The following is a 10,127-nucleotide window of genomic DNA, read 5'->3' as shown; positions in this document are numbered from 1 at the left end:
TGATGTAGAATGTTTATTTACTCTTATGATGCAGAAATAACTACCATTGCTCTCTTTTTAAGCAGAGTATTCAATTATGTACAAGAGAAATAATGCAAACAAATATGGATAAAGTCTCAAATGCAAGTCCAGCGAATTGTCTGAGCTCCAGGATTTAAATGTGGATTAAATATGACTATCCCCTGAGATTTATGTGTTGAAGCTGATCTTTTTTGTTCTTTTGGAGTTAAAAAAAAAAGCTTTTATTTGGAAACATTCTGAACATGTTTAAAGCTTATTGTGGCATGACTTACTTGTGCTTAAAGTGGGCTCTTGAGCTAAGCCGTAATCTAATTATGTTCAAGTTACATCAATAATTAGAGTTATTGAGAAACGGTATGTCAGCATAATTTCTACACAGCCTGGAATTTATTCCTTCCTTCTGTGCTTCTTATATCTGGATAAGTATGGAAAATATTTATATTTCCAGACTTTTCCCTCCTTTCCAACCATCCTGTCATTTTGTAAACTGAAATCATTAGCTCTTTGTCCCTCTGTCCTACTCTTTGCTTTCTTGTGTCTAGCCACTTTGTTTCATCATTTTCTTCCAGTGTCCCGTTTCCTTTCCATCATTAACAGATAAATAAGTATAATACTTTACATTTTTAAATAAACCCTAAAGAACTGAGCCTGGAAACATTTATCACACAAGAAAACCCAGTAAATGACAACTACTACAGGTGTGTATATCAGATAATATTGCTGTAATGTCTTCAGAAGGTTAATGAATCTTTAACCAAAAAGGTGTGTTTGAAGAAAGATTTCTAGTTCTTCCAGAAGCCTCTGTTGTGATTAATGGCCCGAAGGAGCTTGGTCTCCATTGTCCTCTCCACTGGGTATCGCCTGTAGTTGGGCAGAAGCAGCAAGGTGTGGCAGGTGAGGGATTCAGGCAAGTGTCTCTCTGTGGCATCTTGCAACATGGCCACTCTCATCTTGATGCACTCCATTCCCAAGAAGGGGACTCTGTCACAGCCTGTGAGGAACACTGGCCACAAACAAAAAACAAAATGGATGAAACAGAACCATGGGTAGGTCCAAAATGAACAGTGGAAAACATACGGAGGAACTTTTTCTTCTCTTCTGCTGAGAAATCTTCAAACACCCTCCAAAAGGTGATGATGGTTGGATGATCAGCATGATAGCCTCCTTCATAAACTGTGTTCTGTGAATTTAAAAATAACATACGTGAATACATCATTTCAACTTGTTTTTACAACTCAACCTACATCACTGATCTTTAGAGTTTGATTTCATTTACATTACCTTAGAACAAATAACAAAAAAATGCACGTCAATGAAACTAAAACATTAAAACCAGGAGATGTGTGGCTACCTCCTTGAAGACTTCCCAGTCGTAGTTTTCATGGCCCACCATGACCGACTGTAGTTCCTCAGGCTGGAAGAACTCCACGACATCCATGTTGCACACTTTGAAAAAACCTTCCTTGAAGAGTTTGAACACTCCCTCCACTGACTTGTTAAAGGCATGGTTGACAAAGGCAGCGACAAATTCTTTCCTGTAGGCATAAAGAATATTACAAGCAGCACCTAATGAATCGTGACACTGACTGGTAGATTATTACAGGTCTGAAGGTTCTTGCACAATTGTTCATCTTAAATGGAGTCAGGAACCTTTCCACTGATGGTTGCAGCAACAGATTTTCACATAAATACGAGATGCAAACAGATGGAAATGGAAATTAAAACAAACCTATTAGATCCAGTGACAAGTTTTCCGGGTTCGTTTGGATCAAGTTCAGCTTTCTCACCACCCCAGGAGACCTGTTTTGTCATCACGGATAAAAAGGTTTAGGAACTTGCACACATATTTTTTAAATATCCATCTTTGCAACCCAGCTGGATGCAACTCGGCGTATGTTTACGAAACCTACAGTGAAAGTCGTCTCCAGGGCTTCGACGTCATCGGGGGTGTAGTCTTCCAACATGCACCTCAATGACCTTAACACAAACAACGGAGAGGAAAGTTGTTCGTTTTCCATTATAAAATTTCACGTTTTTTCTGAACTTTTGATAAAAACAATAAAGTTTAGTTTTCATTATCTGATGATTTCTGTAAATCACGAAGCACCTCAATACCGAGGCTGGCCTTCAGTTCAGGATCTTGGTCAAGAGTATCATTTTAATTTGGCACCATTTGTACATGTTTATACATATTTTCCATGTGCTTTAGTCCAGAGAAATAGAAATTTCAGTGATTTGTATGCAATATACAGGTCCAGTCTAAATCTCTAATCCAAAGTGTCTGAAAAGGTTTTTATCTGTGGGCAAGATGGACTGACTGTAAAACATTGTAAATGATTCAAGAAAAGCAATTACTTTATTATTCTGAATTTTCTATTTTTAGATTTCTTAGTCAACAAAATACAGGATGGTCTGGAAACATGTTACTCTTTTTTTTAATATTTTTTTCATACTGTACTTATTCTGACTTAGAAAAGCAAATTTCAAACTTTACTAATGAAGCTGCATTCACCACCAATAATGTCTGAATTGAACCATGCCAAATATGAAGAAAAGTCATACTTGTGATTCTTTTCTCTTAAAAGAAAATGTGCTTAAGTGCCTTTTTATCTGCACAGCCAGGGATTTTAAAAATGTTTCTTACTCTGCCACGACAGGATCAAACTCCTTCATGTCGTCCAGGGACGTTTTGACTCTGAGCAGCTTCTTGAAGAGCGCCAGCGGGAACGGCAGGTGAATGATGTTGTGGTTGTAAAGAGCCAGGCCACACAGGACGCCAAACAGGAAGTACTTCCTTTCCTCCACTTGAGGCTGTAGGTTTTTAAAAGAAAAACAAGAAAGCTGAAATCCAACACAATTCACATGTCTCTCTGCTGTGTGTATGTTGTATTTATATCCTCGGGTGTATACACACAAGGTCAGTCTTTAAACCTACCTACTAATAAGCCTTGTGCTTAAAGGTGATGCAGGTCTTACCTTGGGTGGGAACCAAGCCAGAGTCTGACTCTCGTTGTACATAAACATTTGAGATTCAGGAGCCATAAGCTCATCAAACGCATGGAGGAAAAAATCTTTTTTGTTGACATTCATGATCTTCCTGTCCTCTACAAACTGCACCTAGAAAGATAAAAGAAAAAGTCCTGCAAATTTTAAAAAAGAAAAAAAAAAAACATTTGCAAAAACTTGTTCTCCAAAATAATGATTTTATCTAAATTTAAGCTTCAAGTAAGAAAACGGGTGAAATTATAAACTTCTTCAATAAAATTTCACACGTATTTGTTGTTTTACTAATTATTTTTCATCGATCTAAGCACTTTTTCTTTGTCAATCAAGTTCTGCAGTTTTGAATGTTTTTAACTTGTGTTTTAGTGTCAAATCTCACAGACTCTACAACCGTGGATTTTTAATTATGTCTATTTTCTTATGTTGCTTTTACCACAAGCTCTCTTTTAAATGCAGCGTGATCGGCTGCAGCGAGATGTCTGAAGGTGTCCTCCATCAGGTGAGTTCGTCTCAGGTTCAGCTGCAGGACCGGGACGGGGGAGTCCAGGGTGTTTCCAAGAAACTCGTCAGGGAACGGCAAACCCATTTCATGTACAACACGATGAGAATCCTGCAGTTACAAAACTCCTTTGTTATAAAATTGTGGAGCAAAATATTTGCAGCCACATTCAGGATGCAGAGCTCATAAAGCACTTTACCTTCATCACACGTGCCAAGATGTTGAAGACAGCAACTTTACAAATCAGAGGGAAAACGAAAGGGTAGCGGCAGAAAATGACAGGCGTTTGCTCCTCGTCCTTTGAGAAAATGTCAAAATAAATGGTCAGGAAGGAATTTTAGCAAAATATGAACAGATCACATGAAACGCTACATAACTATTTTCACCTCTACTTTGGATAATGACAACCAAAGAGCGACATCCTCATGTGCATTAAGAGCGAAAGGGATTTCCTCGACATAAAAGGTGCTCAGTGGGACTTTGTAAGACTTCCCACATTTGTTTGCCTGAAAAACAAAACAATGAATCACATTAAAAGCAACCACAAACCTATTAGTAGGTGCTTTGACATTGGTAATAGTGAATATTTCTCAAAGGTTAAAGGTCAAGCAGTTGATCAGAAGAACCTAAAAGGCTAATTTCAATATTTTAAATGAAACACACAGCTGACTGAAAGAAAGCATTCGGCACTGACTTTGTAAAGGAGCTTCAGGGCTTTCAGCAGCAGTTTGGCTCCTGGGTTGTGGGTTTGCAACAGGCCGTTCTTCAGAATGAAAGCCAGGACGTTTTTGAAGACCATGATGTGCCTGATCAAAATGGTGGCCGACAAAGACGACCAATAGCTTCCTGCAGAGAAAATAATATGAATTACAAAATAAAGAGTGGTACATCTATTTTAAGACAAAAGGTGACAAATGATATTTATCAGTACTAATGTTACACTAAGGCAGTGGTTCCCAAACCTTTTCTTCTGTGCGCCCCCCAGTGGTTTCCAAACATTTTCTGCGCCCCCCTTATGGATTACAAATGGCTGTCTGGTTGAAACGACGCGTGTGACGGGAGGGGGGGGAGGGGGCATCAACTTTTTGGGGGGCAAAGTGAATGTACGTAGCTGAAAATAGACACCAACATCGGTAGCCTACAAGGTACTTGTTAAGCTTAAGGTTCTGTATTGATGTTAGCTAGTCATCTTTTAGCTAACATTACCTGCATCCAACAGCTTTACTCAACTCAGTCGGTTAGTTTGGAGGGAAAAACTGTGAAAAGTTCTTTGCGTTTTTCTGGTTTGCTGCCGTGATTCTAACACAAACCTACGTAGCTCCGCCCAGCAGCAGCAGGTCTCCTTCACAGGTGTAAACCCAGCGCGTGCGTCGTAGCGCTCATGTTGCGTTTAAAGGCGGCTCGGAAAAACAGGTTACAACATGTTAACAACGGATTAAACAGTTTTAACTGCTGATAAAAGTGACAGAGGACACAAATATGGGAAGTGTGGAAGCCTCTACTGTATCAAATTGACAGGAATAACAGAGAGTTGGCCATTCTAAGGTAAAAACCCAGCGCATACAGTGTTCATGTTTTGTTTTGTTTTTTTTCATCCAGACGGCTTCCCGCACCCCCCCTGCAATGACACTGCGCCCCCCTAGGGGGCGTGCCCCACAGTTTGGGAACCTCTGCACTAAGGGATGGCAAATCTTCCTAGACCTTAATTTGAAACATTAAAATGCAATACAAGTCCAATAGTTTCTTACTTAAAGTTTCCAGAGTCTTCTCACTGAGATCCTCAATCACGACAGCCAGAGTAAAAGCCACACTCACGATGCTCGAATCTTCTTGTAGCAGCGGACATGTCAGCAAAATCAGGAGAATCTCTGGAGATTTTAAAGGACGTCTTGAGGTAAAGAGCAATTCTGTCAGGATCTGCAAATTTACCTGCATGGGGAAAAAATCTGTTTAAAAAGCTGTGCAAAACGTGCAGTATATCCAAATCCTGAATCTACTTGTGAGCTGTCAACTCGTACGAGCATAAAGTTTCAGTTATTCTGAGTAAATGAATGAAAGCATAAAAATTTTCCTTAACTGTTTGCTTGATCCATGGGACTGCCAACATCTGGTCGAAGGCTTGACGCGCAGCCTCCAGGTCCACAGTTAGAGCACCAGCTTCCAGCGGAGGCCCTCTGGTAGCAGGGCCAGAGCAGTGTTAGTTGACATGTGGGAATTATTTATTTGTAACACACTTCTTGAATCCAAACTCCAAAACCGATGGAAAATCATACTTACTCGGGTTTTGTAAAACTTGCAACAAGACTTGAACTTGTGTAAAACATCGACTCGATTTCTCTGTTCCACAAAAAGAAGATGGCATGAGAAGGGACTTATAAACACTAAAATATATATTTTAAATTAGTCACCACAAAAGGCACAGGAGACAATAAAAGATGTAAAATTTAATCCCTTGCAGACTCCTTCTATTTTTGCTTTAAAAAAAGGAAAAAAAAACATTTGGTGCTTCAGATGGTTACCCTTATTTTTAAGTCAGACAAAAATAACCTAAGAAAAAACAAATATCCGTGTTCAAAACATGATTTCATTTAGAAACTTTTCAGACTGGATGATGTCAGCAACTTTGGTTTTAAGAGTAAATACAAAACATTAATGAGAGAAAATATATATTTCTGATTATCTGTTAGCTTAAGGTATGACAAAAAGCAAAGCTTTAAGCAGGTAAACAAAACTTTTACAGTATCGCAACATTAAAATCCACAATTAAATTATTAGGTTACCTTTTTGCCTGGATATTGCTGTACTTCATTGCCAACCACTTTTGCAGTTTTGCCTCATCCAGCCGCCCAATTATTTGTCCATGGCTGAAGGTCTTAAAAGTTTAGAAACAGTCAAGTTCTTATGTTTTCTTTTTAGGCTAATTAAAAAGTACTGTTTGGTTTGATACCACCTTACATTTGCAGGTGAAGTGTAAATGAAGTTTGTGTCCCATCCAGTTGATAACTTCAGGTCTGCTTGACAACATAAGAAATGATTAAAATCAGTCTCTGAAATGGTAGATTAGAAATGCAAAACCTCTTTTTCAGAGTCTAGAAGGTAATTTCATTTTGGTTTGATTCCAAACTCAAAACTGTGCCAAAATGCCAGAAAAAAAAATATCAATCATCTCACTGACAGACTCCTTGACAAGTAATAAAAAAACAAAACAAACAAACAAAAAAAAAGCTACTTAAATCATTCAATCTATCACCTGCCATCCAGGGCGACCATATACGCACCACTGGGTGTGGCAGCAGCACTGTCAGAGGGCCATGGAAGCTGAACCAGGGACGGGGACAGGCTGCTGTCTTGTTGTCCTGTCCCCAGCTGGCCTTTGTCCCCATTACCAAAAGCAAACAGACGTCCAGAAGAAGTCAACACAAGAGTGTGGCGTCTGGAAGGCCAGGACCATGTTAAGAATTTAATGAGGCAGTATTCAATAGCACAATGTCTTGAAGTTTTTTGGAACGGTTTTACAAAGTCATTTTGAAACGACTTGGCACATTTACCTCCCACATGCAACCTGGGATGCCGTCTCTCCGAGACCATCAACCAGCCTGGGCCGAACCTCGGTGGTGGTGGAGTTGTGACCGAGCTGACCGTGGCTCCCATCTCCGAAAGTGAAAACTTTCCCATCCTACAAAACCCACGAATCACAAGACACCCAAAAAAACTAAGAATGATTACTTTTAAAAAAGGCTGAAGTCAGAAGGGTTTATTCACTTTGTGTAAATAATCTGAATCAGCGGCATTAGCACCTTCGTCAACACAGCAGTGTGCGATTCTCCACAGCTGATGGAAGAGACGCCCAGAGGTCTGAGAGCAGGTACCATGCAGACATTGAACCTGCCTGTTTTGGATCAGATGACATCAAAAAGAGCTGGACACTCAGTGCTTTTATATGGAGGAGTCTGAGAGTTACCCGTTAGCTCCCATTTTAACGACAAAAAAAAGATGAACCTAATCTACCTTTTTCATCCACCCTGTTGAGCCCCAGCTGGCCAGATTTATTAGCCCCACAGCAGTACGCCAGGCCGGAGAGCGTGAGGAACAGTGTGTGGTTTCCTCCGGCTGAAACCTGGGTTACTGCAACTCCGGTCAAGGCGCACACCAGGCTGGGTATCTGCTGCAGTGTCACGTCCTTCCCTAGGCCCAGCTGGCCATGACTGTTTAAACCCCAGGAGAAGACGTCTCCTCCTAAAAACAAAACAAAGAAAACAAAATGTAATACCGAGTTGTCCCTTTAGCATTTCAAGACACAAAGCTTTCCTCAGCAGGTTTATAACATTACCTTTGGTCAATGCGAGGGAATGGGAGTTTCCACAAGCCACCTGGATTACCGGTATGGGCAATGGTATGGGCACTCGGCTGCAAGTTGATGAGGCAATAATGGGTTACCATATATTTCCATTAAATAGTGTACTATATGTTTACTTGTGAGTTTCAGCTCTTACTTTGGTCTCCGGTTGTTGCTGGGGGGCCCTGTTGCAAACCCAAGCTGTCCATCATCTCCTGCCCCCCAAGAAAACACTTGTCCAGAAGCACATAAAGCCAGACAATGGTTCTGACCACAAGCCATGGCGGCAACATCGCCGAGTCCCTCCACAGGTCCTAAAATATGGAGAAAGAAAAATAATGATACAAGAACATAACAGGATTAAACATGGATTCAAGTCTAAATAAAACTAACGAACTGAGTTGTGAACACAGCAAAATTTCACTTAAATTTTGATCACATCAGAAACTGTCAACAAAAGCAGCAACACCATATCATGTCACTTCTGTCATGCTGACTGATAAGGCACAATCATCTCATACAACTTTAAAATTGGTGCACACAGTTTGATCACAGGCTGTAAAAGCCCTGACGAACGCTCATCGTCATTTAAAAATCAAAATCTATTGGAATAATTTAGTTAAATTCCAAGATTCTCGTCTTACTTATAAGATACTCAACAGAAACCATCTACTGACGAGACTGCATAGTTCGACAGAGAAGGACGGCATTTGGTCGGGCAGGTTTTTTTTTTTTTTGGTGAGATACTCATACCTGAAATATTCCTCCAGTGGCGTTCAGGAGCATCACACTTTCTTTTAAAAGAAATTTCAAATTATGGTTGAGGGGATGGTCAAGTGTGTGATAAATTTGCTCTCCCTCTGTTTTTTCTTACACGTTCATTGTATTTTTAATTATGTCAGTGTTCATGTTACCTGCTTCAGAGACTATGGCTGAAAATGAGCCTATTTAGGCTGGCACAGTTAAAGACATGTTTATTAATGTGCACCGTCTTTGTACATTTTTAACAAATAAAAAAAAGACTAACCAATCAAGTTTAATCTAAAACATAACTTGTTCTGTGAAAACATCATTTTAATACAGCATTAAAGTAAATGACACAATTATAAAAAGGGATTATGGAAATTAAAATAAAGTGAGTCTTGTATCTAATCTCTCAATACACTACCAATGACTTATCACATAAAAAATTAGGAAACAAAGAGTCAGTATGGTAGGATTTATTGTTTCCCAACCCTGGTCCTCAAGACACACCGTCCTACATGTTTTAGAGGTTTCCCTGCTTTAATGTGCCTGATTCAACTGATTGCAGTTCAGGAAACGCCTGTTAATCAGTCATCGATTGAAATCAGCTGGACTGAAGCAAGGAAATACCTAAAACATGCAGGGCAGTGTCCCTTGAGGACCAGGGTTGGGAAACACCCAGTTTTACCCTCAGGGAGTTCATAAGCAAAACAAACTTGAAGAATTCCCTTGTATCTCGATTACCGTTCCAAGTTAAGTTTCGTTGCATGAATAAACTGAGATGAAACGAAACTGAAACTTAACTCAGTAAATTAGCCTACATGTTATGCCCGTCAGATGATTCATGACTCTTGACTGAGGCAATAACAACCTGCAGAGGATCATTTAAAAGAACATACAAAAACTCTCTGTCCTATAACAGCTATTTTATGACTACGTAATTATTATTAGCTTAAGGTCAATTATTTGGAATAGCAGTTTTATTTTCTTGCAAATAAAGACCAAGTTATTTTACACATATTAAAAAAATATATGTAATTATTTACCAAGCATCTTTCCACTTTGGTTCTTTCGTCCAAGTTGGCCCTGCGAGTTGTGTCCACATGATAAAACTTTTCCGTCGGCCCTGAGGAATAAGGTGTGCTGCTCTCCGCAGCAGATGTTGGTTACGACTCCGGGCCCGGTCCAGGACACCGGACTAAGGGTTGCCTGGACCCCAAACTGTCCACTCGAACTGTCTCCCCAACAAAACACCTGCATGTCTGCTCGTAGACTGACCGAGGCGTCTAGCGGCGCTCTACTTCAGCTGGAGCTGCTGCTTTCACGTGCTGTCGAAATTATAAGACTATGCGTCAGAAAAATATTATTCCGCGACCGTAGCCCTTTTGAAAACATTGGGGCACTCTGGATTAGGTAAAAGATCCCAATGTGATAATTATATTCAGATTCACAATTTATTTTCAAAAAGTAATAATTACTTTAAACTGTAGTACGAGCTCATGAAGGGACGTGAAGGCAGCACCT

The 10,127-nt window shown here is 39.9% G+C and overlaps 1 protein-coding gene across 2 annotated transcripts; it reads right to left on the bottom strand.

The window, feature by feature from the left end:
• Positions 1 to 9,908, bottom strand: LOC106922766 (putative E3 ubiquitin-protein ligase HERC6). Of its 2 annotated transcripts, none has more exons than XM_088011897.1 (23): positions 9,650 to 9,908; positions 8,017 to 8,173; positions 7,854 to 7,930; positions 7,532 to 7,759; positions 7,321 to 7,412; positions 7,072 to 7,199; positions 6,802 to 6,956; positions 6,479 to 6,537; positions 6,304 to 6,395; positions 5,801 to 5,860; positions 5,601 to 5,697; positions 5,272 to 5,452; positions 4,218 to 4,369; positions 3,910 to 4,029; positions 3,723 to 3,821; positions 3,458 to 3,634; positions 2,998 to 3,138; positions 2,666 to 2,832; positions 1,932 to 1,998; positions 1,751 to 1,821; positions 1,373 to 1,556; positions 1,099 to 1,201; positions 1 to 1,024 (listed from the first exon to the last, which is right to left on the bottom strand). In XM_088011897.1, exons 1-23 carry the CDS (start codon positions 9,861 to 9,863, stop codon positions 804 to 806), a joined length of 3,042 nt encoding a protein of 1,013 aa, XP_087868023.1. In that variant the 5' UTR covers positions 9,864 to 9,908; the 3' UTR covers positions 1 to 803. The 2 variants fall into 2 exon arrangements, with proteins under 2 accessions (XP_087868023.1, XP_014850949.2); XM_014995463.2 differs by having other exon boundaries at positions 6,479 to 6,534.
• Positions 9,909 to 10,127: the final 219 nt, after the last annotated feature.

This window comes from Poecilia mexicana, unplaced genomic scaffold (genome assembly GCF_051168715.1).
Source record: "Poecilia mexicana isolate PSO_F unplaced genomic scaffold, ASM5116871v1 scaffold_13, whole genome shotgun sequence".
NCBI lineage: Eukaryota > Metazoa > Chordata > Actinopteri > Cyprinodontiformes > Poeciliidae > Poecilia > Poecilia mexicana.
The sequence above is the reverse complement of the archived record's forward strand: the minus strand, read 5'-3'. Positions and strand labels throughout refer to the sequence as shown.